The sequence below is a fragment of the Corvus moneduloides genome, chromosome 10, assembly GCF_009650955.1.
Source record: "Corvus moneduloides isolate bCorMon1 chromosome 10, bCorMon1.pri, whole genome shotgun sequence".
Classification (NCBI taxonomy): domain Eukaryota; kingdom Metazoa; phylum Chordata; class Aves; order Passeriformes; family Corvidae; genus Corvus; species Corvus moneduloides.
Genome location: NC_045485.1, coordinates 19,629,366 through 19,648,596, shown reverse-complemented (window position 1 = coordinate 19,648,596; position 19,231 = coordinate 19,629,366). Strand labels below are relative to the sequence as shown.

At 41.3% G+C, this 19,231-nt stretch overlaps 1 protein-coding gene across 1 annotated transcript; it reads left to right on the top strand.

Moving 5' to 3' along the window:
• The first annotated feature begins 6,361 nt into the window (after positions 1-6,361).
• On the top strand, positions 6,362-18,548 carry RFC4 (replication factor C subunit 4). The gene is made up of 10 exons (XM_032120107.1): positions 6,362-6,631; positions 7,199-7,277; positions 11,609-11,688; positions 12,841-12,960; positions 13,799-13,942; positions 14,230-14,350; positions 14,794-14,919; positions 16,495-16,575; positions 17,476-17,592; positions 18,340-18,548. The coding sequence occupies exons 1-10, from the start codon at positions 6,507-6,509 to the stop codon at positions 18,433-18,435; spliced, it is 1,089 nt and encodes a 362-aa protein (XP_031975998.1). The 5' UTR covers positions 6,362-6,506; the 3' UTR covers positions 18,436-18,548.
• Positions 18,549-19,231: the final 683 nt, after the last annotated feature.

Here is a 19,231-nt window from a genome sequence, read left to right as displayed (position 1 = left end):
GGAAAATCCTATAATCAGCTGGCTGACCTACAAGCCAGTCTGAGTATCTGTGCTGTTGTCCTCATTTTGGGATGACTGACCAACTCTGCCAAGAGGTTCCTTGCACACTTCTGTTCAGTTAGTTTAACAGCAAATGTGTCTGAAAACGTGAGAAGGATGACTTCAGAACCACCCACCTGCCAACATTTTGGGATTAAAGCAAAAGCCATTTTTTTCTGAGATCCAATTTTACTGCCCATCTGAGCAGTAAAAGTCAAACTGCAGAGACCTTGACTAACATTAAAAGGATTCCCCCAACTAGGGAAGAGATGCCATCATTGGGGGGGATAAAGTGTGTGGGAAACAGACTGACATCTAGCTATAATTTTTTTGAGGGATTTGAAAGGTCCAGGATGCTTTCTTTTTTTTTGTGGAGGGTCACAGATGGCAGGTAGGAACATGGCACTAGAAAAGTCATCATGTTTCCAGACACTTAACAGATTTTTCTTTTTTCTTTTTTTTTTCTGCAGGCACAGACACTGTAAAAGCCCATTCATAAATGAACTAAATACTAAAAAGCAGAGTAGATGGTTTGCTCTCACTACTCCTACAGCAAGGCTGTTCAAGAACATCAAGGATAACTGAGAGCCTTTGTCTAACTTCTAGCTAGATTAATTCTCAGCTATTTTAAGACCATATGCTCTTATACCAACATTGTTATTCAGCATCAGTAACTGCAGACTTGTGGACGTTTGCTATTTTAAGATCCTTTTTCTCTTATTCTTTGCTCTTGCTATGTTAATCTGCTTTCCAGCTTTCCAGCACACCTTCAATAGTTTTTGAACCTGCTGATCAATCTCAATCCAGTTCAGGAGAGAGGAATTAGTTCTCACATCTTCACTGAAAATCAGCAAGGTGCACAAAGTCTGAAAGGGGAAAGGATGCAGTAGGGACTCACTGATTAATCATGGCTGCCCCCTGCTCAGCTTAAACTGTGGGGTGGGTTACATGGGATCATTCCAAGGCTAAATGGGATTCAGTCCAAGTTCAGGGTGCTGTCCCTCCCTTATGATGTGAGTGAAAATAAACAAAAGGGGGAAATTTTGGTGGGAGGGTTTGGGCTGCAGGACACAGCCATGGGATAGCAAACTCCATTAGTTTTACCAGTTAGGGGATGATTTCTTTACACTGCCAAGATTCAGTGGTGCCTGCATTAAAAAAGGCTGCTTTTCATGTATTGCCATTACAAATTCTCAAATGGAAGAGCCACAGGGGACAGAACCAAATCAAAAACATTGCAAAAGCACAGGTGATCCACAGACCCAAGATGAGAAAGGGAAAAAACAGGAGCCTGGACTTTAGGGATCTCTTGAAGACAGAGAGAATGAAAGTATCTATCACTTGAGGAATGGTTGAAAGATGCTGAAGCAACTCAGTCCATCAATGGGATGGTAACAATTTCCAGCACTGCGATATTTTTTTGTGAAATTGAGCCAGTACTTTTACAACAAATACTGACTTCACCTCTGAAGGATAAAAGCCCTTGCTGACAAACATGTGGTAGAGGTACAGAGGATGATGATTTACATTCCAGGCAGGGATCTCACTGAAAGCAGGATCAGGGGCTGTGCAAACACCATGGTTCCACTACGAAGATGATGACCAATAGGCAAAAGAATTTGGTTTTTCTGTAGAGTGACAGCCTGACAAATCACCGGCTGTTTATTAGATCCTGAATCAAACAGCTGAGGCCAAAGCATTGTAAGCAATCTTAATAAGCAGTAAATTGCACACTGCAAACAAAAAGTGTTTATAAGACTCTATGGCCTGACCAGATATAAGGGGAAATTCTCACAGGGGAAAAAAAAAAAATCTTTTCTTCTTTGTCACCTTATATAGCTACACATCTTTCTTCTGTCACTAAAACCCCATGGCCAACTGAGCCTGAAGGGCTGTTGATAATCAAAATGAGATCCATCCATGAAACTAGCCTGTCTTCTTCACTGTCTTGATTATTTCCATTTTCCCAGTCCTACATAACCTTTACAAGCTCACCCATCTTCTAGTTTTTCACAAACATCTCCTTCCAGAATAAGATTACAACCTTCTGGTGTACAGAGTGCCTCTGAAGACATGTCCATAGCAGAAAAATATGCAGGCTAATGGAATAACAGTGAAGTTTAGAATTCCTTTACCAAGTTTCTTCCTTTGAAAACAAGCTACTTTGGTACCATACCTCTTCCTCCTTTAACTTTCGTCTCTAGACTGGCTGATCCCTGTATCAAAGGCTGGGGCTTCTATTACTTACTGAGAAGAACTATAACACTTTTGGCACAATTGAGAAAGGTAATTACACTGTGACCACTTCTGACTGGCTATGGCAGTACCTTAGATCTGCAGCACATTTCCATCAGAAGAAACTGTTCTACTAAGTGAGTCAGATACCTCTTTGATTCACACACAAAGAAGGCACACAGAGTGCTGCTTCCTTTCTGGAATATCAGTTACATAGCAAAGGAAAATAGCATTCCATATTTTAAGTTTTCTTACTTTTATCTATTTGGAACAATTCAGTCAACAGTGCTTTTGCTTGGCTTTTAAGAAGGTCACAGTGCTAGTGCTTCTCAGCTGTTCTCAGCTTTCCACAGGCCTCTCAGTCAGCTCCTGTGACAAATCTGGGCTTCTCTGCCAAAACTTGCAGGAACACCTTTTCTTCACACACAGCTCCCGTGGCAACGCTTGAGGCTCTACCCTCACACTTAGCCTCTTGCCTAAGCTCTGCAAAGTCTGACCTGCTTTGCCTCAGACACTGTTTCAACTACTTGAAAAGGAGTGCAGCTGCTTGTAAAATCCATGCTGAAGTAAAAGAGGCCACTGAAGACACGACACTAGTTTTAGCAAAGTTCTCTGCTCCTCTCCCTGTCTTCCCTCCCCATCATAAACCTTTTTGTCACCACCAATTGATTGATTGTCACCATCAATCATTCACTTTCTGTGCTCCAGAACAACTGTCCTGACACAGGGTGGGGCAGTGGCCCATCTGTGAACAGGACCATTAATATACCCTTAGGAAAGAGTGCATGAAACAGGCCACTTAAAGAGATTATCCCTCTCCAGTATTTCCCCGCAGATTGCAGGGACTTTCTGAGCTTAAGTCTGCATATGACTGATAATATTTAATACTCCATTTCTTCAGGAATCTGTCTAGCTATTTTTTTAATCTACTTATAATTTTGATGACCATAAAGTTAGTTGGCAACAAGATTTTCAATTTAAATATGCATTGTGTGAAAAAAACTAGTTCTTTTGATTTTAAATCTGAAGCTTGATAGTTCAGTTTCAGGCCTCTGATTCCTGCATCTTAAGAAGGAATGGGTACTTTCCTATTTTCATTATCCACCTTTGCCCTGACTTCTTTTACACAGTGATCATAACCCACAGTTACCTGAGCTGAGCTGAGACAAATGCTGTCCTAGTTATTATATCTTAGGGGAAAAAAAGTCCATTGATACATTCAACATCCTTGCCATCTTGCTTTGAACCTTCTCTTGTTTATGCAGCTTGGACAGTGAAAACTGCCAGTGCCAGTCTGCTCTGTGTTGCTTACATAATTCTGACAGAAGTCTTCCAGTGCTAAAAGTTAGGAGATAAATGCTTGCTGTTAATTTTTTACAAAAATCCATATGCCTATTTTTATTGCATCCATTTCTTTCAACTCTTTCCTCTTTTAAAACAAAGCCTAGATTTTAGACAAAACTGTTGAACAGAAGTGATTCTGTAATTTTTAGGCCCAGCTTACTTTTATGAACTCTGTGTAGTTTATTTTAAGGAAGCCACTTGTCCACTTTCAGCATCATAAAAAACCCTGAGCTGATCTCCTAGGAAGCTTTCATGTCAACTGACTGAAGGTCGAGATTGATGGAGGCATGGGCAGGTCTCCAGGGCAGCAGGCAGAGTAACTTATAAAGGCAAATGTCCTCACCCTAATCAATTCTCCTGCTCTGCTACTGTCACTAGCTCCTGACACACTGGTTTTCTGTCAGATGAGTTCTTCAACCCTCATTCTGTGGCTGTCCATCTGCAAATGGCTGACATAAGACTGGTGTCCTGGTTTCAGCTGGGATAGAGTTGGTTTTCTTCTTAGAAGCTGGTACAGTGCTCTGTTTTGGGTTCAGTGTGAGAATAATGATGATATGAAACTGGTGCTTTGGTTGTAGCCAAGTAGTGCCTCCCCTAAGTCAAGGGCTTTACAGTGTCCCATGTTCTGCTAGCGAGGAGGTGCACAAAAAACTGGGAAGGAGCATGGCTGGGACAGCTGACCTGAACTGGCCAAAGGGATATTTCATACCATAGAATGTCTTGCCCAGTGCATAAACAGGGGGAGTTGGCCAGGACAGGCTGATCACTGCTCAGGGACAGGCTGGGCATCGGTCACCTTTGTGTGAATCACTTGCCTGGGGTTTTATTTCTCACTCTCTCCTTTACATTACAATTATTATTGCTATTTTTCTTGTTGCATTTGGTATTATTAAATTATTATATTTTACTTTGTTTCAATTATTAAATTGTTCTTATCTCAACCCACAAGTTTTACTTTTTTTCTGATTTTCCTCCTGATCCCATCGGGGGACAGGAGAAGTAAGTGAGGACTGCCTGAATTTAGTTGCTGGCTGGGGTTAAACCACAGCAACTGGGAAGGGTCCCCATTTAGGTCAGCTCAAGGAGCACTGACTAGGCTGGTGTAAAACACAATCTTTCCCATGGAAAATGCTAGAGAGAAGCAAATGAGAGGACATGGCAACTGTCTGAGTTTGATCTGTTGGACCTTAAGATGGTGAGTGAATGCAATTCAACAGAATAGAGAAAGCATAATTTTCAGTCCTTATACATATGAGGGAGAGAGAGAAAAAAACAGGGAGCAAGAGAGAGAAGCTTGGGCTTCATTACTCCTTTCTGGAATTTTAAACTTTTCTTAAGGTAATGAAACTAAAAGTTGTGTTATGAAGTTCAGTAGCAGAAGGGAAATTCCACTGCTGAATTGAACCTCAGGCTCATACAGAGTTGACAAAATGCTTGGTACATTTGAGGTGACCCCATTAAGGAGAATGGATTGAATAGAGACCAACAAATAGAACAAAGCTTCAAAAACACAGCAAAGAAAGAAACTGGTTTCAGAAATCATTTGTTACCATGACTTGGAAGTACCAAATATAATCACAGCGGGAAAAAAAAAAAACATTGCATTTTCATCTAGAACAAAACAACTTCAGCAATTATATGTGTGGGCATTTCTTGCTAAAGCTACAATCTGGATTTCATTCTTCAGTAGAAGAATGCCAGATGAGAGGAAACAACTTATTTAAAATTGCCCAGACGAATATTACAGGTTTGACTCACTGACAGATTTATGTCTTTTCAGAGTACATTTTTTCCCACATCTCCTTTTCCAAAGGCTGCTCATCTGTTGCCATAGAGACCATTTCGAGTCTCTTCACTTCCACAGGCTCTATTCTGGGGGATCACTACTGCAGCTTCCCAGGCCACTCTGTCTGCGTCTTGTGCCCAGGAGCAGCCAAGGGAAAACAGTAAAGCAGAACATCTGCAGCCACACAATACCCAGCTGCTGGTAGCAGAAATACTTCCATCTTTTATCCACAAAGCCGGCGTGTAATTAGAAGGATAAACTACAGCCACCCAGCACATGGAAATGTGGGCGTTGATCACGACTGCCACATCTACCAGGATGTTTTTTCATCATTTAAAGGGATCTGTCACATCAATCACAATCCTTCCCCCCCCCGTCCCCCGTCCCCCCCGGCTTTGCTGCGATGGATGTCATTAGAAATAATGGGGGGAAAAAAGGATTCACTGTCACTTCACTCCCGCACCAATAACCCTGAGCCTGCACACCTGGGGGAGCTGCTCGCACGGCAGCAGCGAGGACCGAAGCAGGTTTCAGTCCATAAAGGCGGAAATGTCCGTCCCAGGACAGGCCCTGGCCAGCCTCAGGCTCTCCTGGGTTCCACTTCACCCGGGGGTGCTTCCAGAGCCTCCAGAGGCACCTCAGCCATCGGGGGAAGGGAGCAGGCCCTGCCTCAGGGCCACAAGAGGTCCCACCACACAGAGAAGTTCCTCCTCCGCTTGCTCTCGTACAGCGCTTGTTCTTTTGGGGGGGGGTCTTTTTGTTCTTTATTTCACGTTGGGAAAGGCGCAATAGTGAGGAAGAAGAAGAAGCGGCGGCACACGCCCGCCCTGAGGGGCCGGCCGCTCCACGCTCCCCCCACCCCCGCCTCCTCAGGTACACCAGCGCGCGCAGCGTGACGTCAGTGCCCGCCCCCTCCCCGGCGGCGCGGCGCTCTGTGATTGGCTCCCGGCTGGCGGAAGCGGCCCCGCCCCCGTGCGCGGGCGGCTTGGCGGGAAGGGCCGGCGGGGCCTGGGGGCTCCGAGGTTGACGGGGCCGTGAGGAGGGTCCGGCACAGCCCGGCACAGCCCGGCACAGCCCGGCACAGCCCGGCACTGCCGTAGCCATGCAGGCCTTCCTCAAGGGCCCGGCCTCTAAAAGCACCAAGCCCATCGCTGCCAAGGAAAAGAGCGCGGCCGGGAGCAGCGGGGAGGGCAAGAGGACCAAACCCATCCCCTGGGTGGAGAAATAGTAAGGGATGCTCTGGGGCAGTGGGGTCGCTGGCCATGAGAGGGGAGGTTGGCTCTGGGGGGATGTAGAGAGGTAGTCGGTGCGTAGCAAAAGGGGTCGCAGGTGTGGGTGTAGGGAGAACAGCGTAACTTGCCTTGTTACGAGGTAATCCAGGACCTCGAGCTACTGTAAGTGCCCTTGTGGCTGGTACTGAGCAGAAAATACCTCTTGGCCATGTCAAGCAGTGCTGTTTCATCTCTGTGTTTTGGTGCATAAGTGCATTTAGTGCTTTGTGGTTTTTGAGAAACCTTTTTTGCAAAGTGGTAAAATATTGCAATTCTGCTTCTAAAAACACTTCGGACAGGTGTTTACCACAGAAAAAGACAGCTTCCTGAGGAATTAGATCACTTCAGTAATACAGACCAGAGATATTAGACTTCCTGTTATGATTTTGATTTCAACTACAAAGTTCACTGTAATTCTTCAGTAACTGATGTAATCAGAAGGGGAAATGTTGTTTTTCTCAATTTCAGCTTTCCTATGAAACTTTGTTAGGTAATAAATTGTATTTAATGTCTTTTTATTTAGTCGTCCCAAAAATGTGGATGAAGTTGCCTTCCAGGATGAAGTTATAGCTGTGCTGAAGAAGTCTCTGGAGGGTGCTGATGTGAGTGTAAAGACAACATCTACCTAATCAGCATTTTTAGACAGACACTTGAGTGGTAACAAAAATTTCTCTTTTCCAACTCAGCAAAGATCATTTTTACAGTGGTATTTCATGAAAAACCTTAGTGACTTCCTTGTGATATACTCTGTGTGATATATTCTGTTGTGGTGTATGTGTAAAGCTTCTTATATTTCCAGTCTTCTAAACACGGTGAAGTTGTCAGTTCCATGATGCAGTTTGGAATTTTTCTGGGGAAGCTCACATGGTAAACTTCTTGTAAATAGTTTCAAACCTGGAAAAGCTTTTGTTGTCTCCACACTGCTATTCCACTAGTACTTGTAACATTCATGTTTTTAGACAGGAGGAGGAAGTTTTTCTTTCATAGACAGGTCTGGATTGCCAGTCATTCCTAAACATTTCTAGTGATATATCAGTGCTTCTGTGCAACTGCTAAACATTCAAACTTTTGGCTAATGAGGGAAATTTAATTTATAAGTGCTAGGTCTCATGCTTGGATAGTGATTCCCAAACTTTTTGGGTTCAAGTTTCCAAGTAAGTCTCTTTGGCTTTAAAAAGCTAAGTATGGCAGTTGCAGGGTTGGCTTGTGTGACCTAAGAGTGTAGATGAGCAGAGCATTTGCAGTTGCATTTGTTTACTCTTGCATTTGCTTTTGGATAAAAATTTAGTAAATTTTTGGTATGTATGATGGTCATTTCTTCCATAGCAGCTGATGTGGAGGTGAAGGGGCTGAAAGGAGAAATAAAGTACGTAACCAAGAGATGGCTGTGCTTTTTTTCCAAATCTGAACAATTCCATCCTTTGTGCATACTGAGACTTTTTTCCTCCTTACCTAGGATGGTCACACTTGTGCTTCAAAAGCTGGTTCTGTTTTTATGGGCTGCAGGTTTGGTCTGCTCTGCAGTAATATGAGTCTGTTTCTCTCTGGAAATAATAATTTAATCAAAGCTTGCAAAAGCAGAAGTACCTTACTTGTCTGAGCGTATGAAACCAATATCAAACTGGTGCAACACAACTGCAAAAGATTTGCATTTCTTTCCTTAGTTCCTGTCTCCATGTTCAATTTGCTTTGAGAATGGTCCTGTAATGTGACCTTATTAGGTAATGTTGTACCCCAGAAATCTGTGTTTCACCAGCAATGCTGCTGGATTACAGTATTTATAGAGTTGAGGTAATTAGGAAGGAACTGTTAACAGCAAAGGAGAAATGAGCTGCTGCCATCTATTCTGTCTGGACATATCAGTTGTGTAACATTGCTTAGGTGATGGGTTGGGAAGTTCTATTTTGAGCAACAGTTATTTAAAACCCTACAGCTTGTGGATCAGCAGTGTTTCTTGGATTCTGAGCCTGGTACACTTGTGTTGACTTTTGGCCTCCTGAGTTGAAAAGACAAATTATAGCTTCTCCTTATGGTTAGAGGCTCTGTATTTTGCCATAGCTACCCAAACTCAGCAAGGCATTTGAAAACAAAATCATGCAAGTACTTTAAAATACTTTGTTTTTTAAAAAATTTAAACATTTTTATTATTTTCTTGAAAGGACTCATTCTGTCAAAGAGGCAAAAGTGTAATTTAAACTCTGAAGTGTCTGATACTTACTTCAGTAAGGACACATTAGTGCAGAGGTTCTTACTGAGTTTGGAGGTCTGGTAAGATCAAAGAAGCAGCTGTGACAATGCTGTAGGTTTGAGTAATGTGCTTTATTTAAACCCTGGTGTTGGAAATGGAGAGTCAGTCCTCTTTCGATTGGCCTGTATTTGTGGGCCTTGATTTGGGAGCTGCTAAATGGAGCAGGACTTGTAACTCCCTAGAGGTTGTACACCTCCATCTGTAAGAGCACACATCATCCTATTATAAACTGGGGAGAGCAGAGTCCAAGGGGGTTTGAACTGGAGAAGTTGATTTCTGTCTGCCAGGACTGTTGATTTGTTGTTTTTTGGCAAAGAAACTGAAAATGGTCAGTCACAGTGTTCTTTAGTTTTCATTTGCCTCATGATACTTTAACAACTGAAAAGAGAGTTAGTATAGGATTATCATTGCAATTTACATCTTCACTTGTACTGAAACTTCTGGAAAAGCAGCTGAGATCTGCACTATATGTGGTAGCTTTCCCATGAGCAGAGTGATGCCTGCAGGTATCCTGCTTACTCCTGGCAAGCATGGAAAAATGGATAACCAGATCAGGTTGCAGTTTATTTAAAAATACTGCCACAGTTACATAAAGGATTAGGCTGTGCTTGGTGAAAAGTGGTGTAAATACTTCAGTGAGAAACCAGCATAAATGAGGTTGAAACAGAAACAGTGATAAAGTCAGGGTGTAATGGAATTAGGAAACAGATTCTAATTAAAACTTTTTACCTGCTTATGCTTTTTTTGAGGACAAGTAGTGTGTGAATTAGCACAGAGGCATGAAATGATGAATCTCCTCACAAACATCAACCCTAGCAGTGTGCTAACCTAGCATGGAGACTGATGAATTTTCAGCTGTCATTCAGTACACTTTTCATCTCTGGAGCTGTCATAAAAGATAGAGGGGGATAATATTAGTAGTTAATGTTAGTAGGGGATGCTGCTTGCTTATTAGCAATTAGGGAAACAAGCAACAACTGATGGGCAGATAGAGAAGGCAAAACTTAGAATTTCAATCTGCAATCGATTTCCAGTAAATAAATGAATTTAATCTCTACTTTTAGAGTACCTACACAGTTCAGTCTGTGCTCTGTGTCTTGTCTTAGTTGTTAAAATGGGATGTTTGTTACCAAACTGATTGTCTCTATTTAATTTTCTGGTTATGGGGTGTGTACTCCTGCATTTTTCTCTGCTCTTTAGATGGTTTTACTGTTCCCATTCTGTCTGCATTACGTTCTATATTCAATATAGAATTCTCTAATCTAATTTTAGTTGACTCTTTAAAAATAGAATGCTTATTAAGGGCTAGAAATCAAGTCAGACTGAGAGGTTTGTCTCCTTGCTATTGGTTGGAGGAAACTTTTGGATTCTTGTTTTAAGAATGTAGAAGTGGAACATCCTCTGTTGTCAAAGACAGCAGTTTTAAAGTGATAATTTATAAAAGTGATTGCTTGAAATAGTAATATAAAAAACTATCACTCCTGTGTCAACTGGAAAGCTTCTTGATTTCAGCCAAAATTCAGTCATGGCTTATACAAATTTGGCTTATGCCAGCCTTGTTCTTTGTGTTGCTCAGATGTATTTATGGAGAGCAACATACTGCCTCTCAGCTTTTGTTTTGCTGAGCTTCTCATAAGATAGGCTTTTCACTCCTTTAGTCATTTTTTCCAGTTTGGATTCATCATCCTTGTGTAGGGATGACCTGAACTGTGTGCAGCTAATTACCTGTTAGTATTAAAAATTTACATCTATATTAAAAGTGCACAGTTAGGACCACCATGTTACACAGGCTTATACTGCTCCTCTGACACACAGAAAAAAACCAGCTTGTATTTTATTCCATCTAATGCATTTCAGGTATCTAGCAGATACTTAGTTATATTCTCAAACTGAGAGGTTTTTTTGCTTTGTGCTGCTAAATGTCATCCTATAATTATTACTGCAGTCTTTGCTGTGCTGCTTTGATCTTCCTGTCTCAGCATATTTCCTTAATGCAGTCGTGTTTTTCATGCTGAGGCCATTAATTAAATTATTTCAAAGATCAATTAACCTAATTTCTTTAAGAAATGCCAGTGTTCTCCTTTGAAAACTCCTTGGATGGGTGCAGGAATTTGCCAGGGCTGCGCAGTGCAGTGAGTTGTTGGGCCTGTCCCCGTGGTTGCTGTTGGGCTGTGCCTGCACTGCCCTTGCTGCACCCCAGCGTTCACAGCTGCCCTGTGCTCACTGCAGTGCAGTTGGTGGCAGCACAGAATCTTCAGCATGGCTGGACAAGGCGCTCTGGGGAGCTGAGAAAGCAAAGGATGGTTTCATCTGTGCTGCTGGTATTATCCAGGCTGTTTAAGGCCATTCTTGAATAAATTTGGGTGTCACTGCAATCAGAACAGTAAGTTCTGTAGGCTTTAGTGATCTCAGGCATGCCCTGGAGTGTATATATAAAAATAAATATATGTTGTAATATCCATTTTGATAGGACATGGGATGATGCCACCAATAACACTTGTTCATGCTGTGCTATAAGCAGCACCTGTTTGTCCTCCTTTAGAGACCTAGAAGTGAAAGACTTGATGTTATTTACTGTGAGGAGTAGTTAGTTTCTGTTCTGTTACGTGCTCAGATTGTCAGTAGGTTTTCCTGTTTGTGGATTTTTTATTTGCTTTTCTTACAAACGGTGCCTTGCTGTTTCAGCTTCCCAATCTGTTGTTCTATGGCCCACCTGGAACTGGAAAGACTTCCACTATTTTAGCAGCTGCTAGAGAACTGTTTGGGTAAGCTGGAATCAAGTTGCTTCAGTGAAATCAGCTGCCACATGTCTCCTAATCATGTGATGAAGTGCCTCTGGTCATTGCCTGCTCTTAGGTAGTTCTCAGCACTTCTTCAGGAATATCTTCATATTCTAATTCAGCTCTAACATAAGATTTCTTTCTCATTTGTCCTGTCACAAGTCACTGATTCCTGTTATCAGTATAGACTTCAGATTAGCAGCCATGTAACCCCCTAACAAAGAGTATGGGAAGAATATGGCTTCTGTATGCCTTACTGAACTTTGTAAAGGAATTCCAATTTTTATGGTTTATTTAGTAAGTTGTTAGATACACATAGATCTCAAAGTGCTTCATAAAATGTCTGAATTGTAATCTCTCTGTTATGCACTATTGAATTGTGTCTGGAAAGTAGTATTTGGGACTCAGACTAAAATTCAGCATGTATTCATTAACTCACTTGTAACGATTGGGGAGTTTTTGAGTACTGAACTCAGTGATCTATAAGCAAAAAACGATGAGAAGGTGGTTTGATGTTATGATCAAATGTAATGCTGAATTTAAAACCACCCCCATCCCATTTGTCATCTTTAATCTTTGACTCACTCTTTTTTGGAGAGAACCACGTCTACTTTAGTAATAGGAAGACAACTCCATATTGTGAGTCCATTTTAATTCCTGGGATTTAAAATCCAGTGTATTAATTGTTGGCTTGTTTTTTGGTTTTTTAAATGGAGTATAGCACTGCAGGTAAATACTGCATGTCTTCATGCATATTTCATTCTGGTAATACTGCTAGTGACTGTATTGTGGCATTTCACTTGTTATTTCACATTGTTCACGGGCTATAAGTAAAAAGGCAGATAATGCAGTGCCCTGAACTTACAAAGCCAACTTTCTCCTTTTTTTTTCCTGGTTAACTGATGCAGTTTTATACTTCATTGTTTTCTGTAGACTGGGAGGAGATTCTAAAAATAGCTAATGGAAATTCATACTTAACATTTTATGATCTCAACTTAACTGTCTTTTAACAATGTTATTTAGTAATGCTGATAAAAATAATCCCTGCCATTCAAAACAGCCAGAAGGGTTGTTGTTATATTTTATAACATCATTACAAGGGTTAGCAGCTAACATGTTGTAATAAAAATTTTGCAGGCCTGATTTATTCCGGCAAAGAGTCCTTGAGTTAAATGCTTCTGATGAGCGTGGGATACAAGTGATTCGGGAAAAAGTGAAGGCTTTTGCTCAGCTAACGGCATCTGGAAGCCGTTCAGAGTAAGTGCTGGATCAAACCCCTCCTGCTTAGGACAAAGCATGTGGTTGTTTTTGTTTCTAATATAAATGATGGGTCAGCACTGCCCAGAAGCTGGCAACACACAGTGCTTTGGCTGAGCTTTTACTTCATGGAATTTCACACTGGGGTTTGAATACCCAGGAGGATTTTTACTGGTGCTGTTAGCTTTGGAGGCAGACAGGGAAAACTCCGCAAGATCAAGACTTCTGGGTTTGGTCACATGTTGTTGCCTTTGCAGATGTTGTCTGACTAGCATAAAGCAAATTCTTTGGGTAAATTGTGCTGGAAGGTACTTCCCTAGTCCTTCTAGTCTGCAGGAATTTCTACAACATGGGTGTTGGTTTCTAGAAGGATTGTGGTGTTAGGTGATGAGAAGTCCAGTGCAGGTCAAGCCATGTGTATGGACTGTGGAAAGTAGGAGGAAGAAACTGCATGACAAGACTGCCTGGCAAGGAATGATTTTATGTACTGAAATCAGTCTGTTGCAGTATTCTTGGGAGTTTAGGCAATCAGGAAGCCTGTAAAAAGAAGAGGTACATGAGATGTTAAAAGAACAAGCTTAGAGCATGCATTTTAGAGGACTTCTGTAGTGTTCAAGTCAACTCAGTCCCCCCCATTATTACAAGTATTAGTCTTTAATTTAAAAATAATTTTTAAAAGATTGAACCTCTGAATCTGTTCTATTTATCAAGGATACATGCTTAAGTAAAATATTACTTGCTATTTGCAGTGATTTTTCTGTTTATATTTTTTGTTGTTTTTTTTTTCCTTGGTCTATTCATTGCATGTCTGCTGAATAACAGATTTCTAATTTTTCAGTGGTAAAATGTGTCCTCCTTTTAAAATTGTGATCCTGGATGAAGCAGACTCTATGACTTCAGCAGCCCAGGCAGCCTTAAGACGCACAATGGAAAAAGAATCTAAAACAACACGTTTCTGTCTTATTTGTAACTACATCAGCAGGTACCTGGAGTTTGTTGCTTATTTGGATTTGCTGTCTGGTCTTTAGTCTCTTTTTTTTTTGTCCCCTGCTTAAAAGTTGATACCTAATGTTCATAGTTTTCAGTTAATAGAGATGTCACCATGTGCATGCAAGCCTGAAGCAATACTTAGATCTCACTTTTTTTACAATGTTGCAGTTTTAGGGTTATTTAAACCTGAAGGTATTTTAAACCTTTTCTGCCTTTATAGCTTTGTCTGTGAGAACTTGACCCACACATTTATTTACCACTCTCCTTCCTTTCTTTCAGAATAATTGAACCTTTAACATCTCGGTGCTCCAAATTCCGCTTCAAGCCTTTGTCGGACAGTATCCAACAGCAGAGGCTGTTGGATGTTGCTGAGAAGGAACATGTGAAAATCAGTAATGAGGTAACTTCGTGTTGCCATGATTTACTGCTTAATCCAGTGCATAATTGCATGGCAGCAAAAGAGGCCAAGTCAGCATACTTTTCCAGGCAGCTCAACTGTATGAAATAAAATACATAAACTCATTTATTCTCCTTCCATAGATGAGATGAATTTTAAGTCATCCTAAAACCAGAGAAAAGTCCACCACCAGAGAAAACTGAAGCCAAACTGTAGGGCTTTTTGTTCTCTGCTGAGTGTACTGGCATTAAACCATGCTTCTTTCTGAAACTGCCAGCACACATTTGTGTTAGTAGAGAGGTTGCTTTGTAACTTGTGTATTGTGCTTGGCTCTGACAATCTGCTTTAGGCACTACTTGATGTTTTAAAATAACCGCTGAAAAAGTATACTGGATTTTAATTAACAGTGAACATTTAACTTAGCGTTTTCTGACATTATTTTTCAGGCAGTATCCTACCTTGTGAAAGTGTCAGATGGGGACTTAAGAAAAGCAATTACTTTTCTTCAAAGTGCCACTCGCCTAATGGGTGGGAAGGAGATCACAGAGAAGATAATCACTGAAATTGCTGGGGTAAGCTGTGCCTTACAGTTTCTCCTGTAATTACTCTGAAAAACATTCTTGCTACCTCTATCTACCATTGCTCAAAGTTTGATTAAAAAATTGTTTTATACTCACTAGTACTGCAGCATGGTAATGATACACTATCCACCTGATTCTGTACACTTAATACATAGCAGGTTTCTAGCAACTTCTCCTGTAAATCATGGAAAATTGTAAAACAGTCTTATAATTCAAACTGAAGTTGAAATAGTCTGCCCATAAATGCAAAATGTGTTTCCTTTTGTGGGAGAGTAGATTAGAACATCTTTTTGGTGCTTTTCTGTATGTGTGTGTGTATGTATAGATCATTGCAATATTGGTTTGGAAGCACCACAGGGAAATGACTTCCAGTAGCAGCTCATTTTCAGCTTAATGTTCACAGTGACAAGGATCTGTGTGGGTCCTGCTTTTTAATGAAACAGCAGTGGTTTGTTCTAGAATGACATGGGTAATACTGAGAGGCACAGGAGAAAGAAACCTGAGAGAAAATGTGTTTAATAAAACTTGTGTGAAGGTGTTCCTATAGCAACAAAGCATCCCTGAAGAAGGAAATGTGAGATGAGGAGTTGAGGAGCTGAAAAATAAATGGGCTTTAATGATGGACACACTTCCCATGAAGGTGCTGCCATTATAGCTAACTGTAGAGTTTGGGAGCTTCTCACTTTGATGAAACCAGAGGCAATTGCTACTATGCAGAGTGTTACAGAACAATATTAAACAATTTTCACAGTGAAGTCATTGTTCAGTTTTGGGTATCTGTAAACCAGCTGGTATCTGAATAGATATTAAACATCTGAAACCTGGCAGTAATTGACTGTAATGATAGGAAAGAGAAGCATGAAGTTCCATTATTGAATGAATAATGCTTGTTTAAAGCAAAGGAACCCAATTTTACATCTTCATAAAAACTTGAAGTTCTTGGTCATACACAAGTTCTGTGACGCCAGAGTAACCTTAGTACAAGAGATTAATAAAGAAGCTTTGAAACCAAACTGTCCAGGCACTCAACCAACAGGAATGACAATGAGTGAAGGGGGAAATGGGCAACTCTTCCCTCCACAGAGTGACAAAATGGCATCTGTCAACTTTTTTCCTTCTGATTTATTGTCTGATCTTGATGCATTGCATTGGGCTTTTTTTGGATGTTGTTGGTGTGTCACTGGAAATAAAACTGATTTGCTGTGTTGTTTAGGTGTAGAATGGTCCAGAAAGCATTGGCTGATCTAACTGTTGAAGTATGTCCTCCTCTTGGTCAGTGTCCTGAATAAGCACCTGTGTGTTGGATTTAGGAAAGTGACTTTGACAGTCTATTGTTATTATATGATTTTTATTTTAATATCACCAGTATAGGATATATATCACAGCCTAGCTCTTTTAAAATTTATTTAGTCTGTCTCATATACTTGCTTGAAGTGGTTGGGTGTGTAGAGGAATGAAATCCTGAAATGGCCTTTGCCACGAACAGTTTGTATCTGTTACTGTAAGCATCAACACTGATTTTAAATTTACAGAGTTGAAATTAAGAAATGTCACTTCTTGTTACAGGTCATCCCTAAAGAAACAATTGATGAACTGCTGTTGGGCTGCCAGAGTGGTTCCTTTGAGAAACTGGAAACGCTGGCAAAGGTAGAGTTTTCTTAGTGCTTAGCCCGGGTATTTCTCTCAGTCACGGCCTGTGAATACCTTTGTTCCCATGCTACAGCTGAAGAATGTTTGGCCTCAGTCAGTTTGGATGCACATTTGGGAAGTCTCTTTTACCAGTTAGGACTCCAGTCTTTCCCTTCTTAGTCAGAGCTGTCAAAGTTGCAAATAAATTTCCCTACCAATATGACTCTGGCTTTCTCCTGGGTTAAACTGATGGCATGTAGAGCTCTTTGGCTGAACAGAAAAATAAGGTTGCACAAACTCTATTTTCATAAACTTCTCTCTCCCTAAATGGCTTCACTGACCACTGTTCTCAATACTTGATGTTTCTGTAATTGGGCACTACTGAGTTTTTTTCAAAGCTATCTTTAATTGCCATGGGTTTTATTTTATTAAAAAAGCTTTGGCCTTACAGATCTCTTAATGCCTGAGACTATCAATGACCAGATGAAGAAAATAAATCATAAGTAGGTGGCCGTTTAAAATGTGATGGCTGTGAAACTGCCACATGATGCTGTGGATGCCAGGCTCTCCTAATTTTAGAATAGGATTGGGCACGTTCAGTGGAGGTTGTTAAATGTTTTAAATGTCTCATAAAATATCCAAGATTTAAATTGTCAGAAGCTGGAAGAATGTTTGGACAGAGCTACTGCTCTGTGCCTGCCTTGCTCGTGCAGCCTTTCTGAGGTGCTCACACTGGTTCACTGTCAGGCAGGATGCAGGGCTGGGCTGTACACAGACTACTGAATTGTCCTCTAAAATGTGCAAGTTCAATACTGAAGTGCAGTGCAGTCTCTCAGTTCAGAATTTTTCAAAATTGTTTTTCCAGTTTGTGGTGTTTTTGCTGCTGAATTACTTCCGTTTTCCTCTCTTTCTGTGCAGAATCTCATCAATGAGGGGTTTGCTGTTGCTCAGCTTGTAAACCAGCTGCACGACACGGTTGTGGAGAGTGAAGATTACAGCGACAAGCAGAAATCTGCCATAGTTGAGAAACTTGCAGTAAGTCTAGCTTGAGTTTAAAAAAACAAAACACATTAATCTCCACAGGTTAATTTTTGTTTGTAGAGTCTCTCCCAAGAAGTACATGATGATTTGATTTTTTTTTAATTCTGAATGCTTCCTGGTAGAAGGTAAACTTTTGTCCTGAGAAATGTCATGAGAAGGGATTGAAATGTAGTTAAGTGAATTATTATCTGTATTGTGTTGTTCTAGTGGATTCGATCAAGACAGTTGTGGGTGTGGTTGTTTTGGGTTTTTTTAATATAACGTGGGAGGGAAAATTAATATGAGAATAAGTCAGCACTTAAAAAACAGTTAGAAGCTGCAAAATGCATGTTTTTTGTCCTGGTGCATAAAATACGCCTTTCCAAAAGGAAAAAGTTCACTGACTTTCTCTATTTTGATGAAGAAGGAAAGCCAGCTGTGGTGGAGGTTTTGCTGAAGTCACTGCAGCCAGGCAGGGGGTGTGGATGTCCTGCAGTGATGCTCCTGGCAGGGGCTTGGAGGGCCAGTGCCACATCCCTTTGTGTATGGAACTGTCATGTGGTGGCCTCCTGTAGGAGATGAGCTGGAGGCTGGAGAGCTCATTGTTCCCAGCCCAGGTGGGAGAGGGGTGTGACGTGACTGCTGGAGAAATCTGTGCCGATTAACAGCTGGCAAATTTCTTGTTCTCCACTGTACCCCAAGACACAGCTGCCTTGAGCATCGCCATTTTAGAGGGTTTCCCCTTGTCTGTTCTGTCTGCAGGAAGTGGACAAATGCCTGGCAGATGGTGCTGATGAGTTCTTGCAGCTGATGAGTCTCTGTGCCCTTGTGATGCAGCAGCTCACACAGAACACCTGACTCCTCCAGCAGCCCTTTGTTCCAGGGCTGGCTGGGGCTCTCAGAGCAGGGACCTGTGTGCTTTTGTACTGTTTTTTGCAATAAAAGGACTGCACTGCAGTTGGAAAACCTCAGGCTGGAATATTTGATTCAATTTTTTTACACTGGGTAAAGAGCAGAGGGGTCAGTGATGCTCCTACTGTGCAGTTCACTGTTGTGCACTTAACCTGGAAACAAATGTATCAAAAGTGAGCATATCCATACAAACAAGTTGTTATCAGCTGCAAGCAGAGACAGAAGGGTTGTTATTCCTTTCAGCCTGTATTGGCTTTGAATAGGCTGACTTGGCAAAATGATCACATCCCTATAGAACACAGGTTCAGGCTGAACCCAGCTCCTAAGGAAGCACAACGCATGCCTCCACCATCTTGTGTCTGATCCTTTAGGGTTACACATGGCAAAAATTAGCTAACTAGTAAACATGTTTCAACTTTTGTTCCATTCAAGTTATCCAAGAAAAAAATGTCCAGCAAAGGGTAGGTCATGTTCTGAATATGTCACTTAGATTTCCTGTCATCTCACTCCATTCTTGCTCATGAACCACTTAAAGGTGTGACCTGGATGAACACAGCTCCCAGTGGCTGAGCATTCTTTGGGACATACCCTTTCAGAGATGCTGTTTTGAGCACCTGTCCCACCTTCCTGAATGGTTTTGGGGGGGGAGGGGGAAAGGTGCCCTTGGACAGCTATTAAGCACAAATGAGGCAGTGCAGAGCTTTTTCATCAAGCCAGCACCAATTTTCAAGTGAGCCATTTT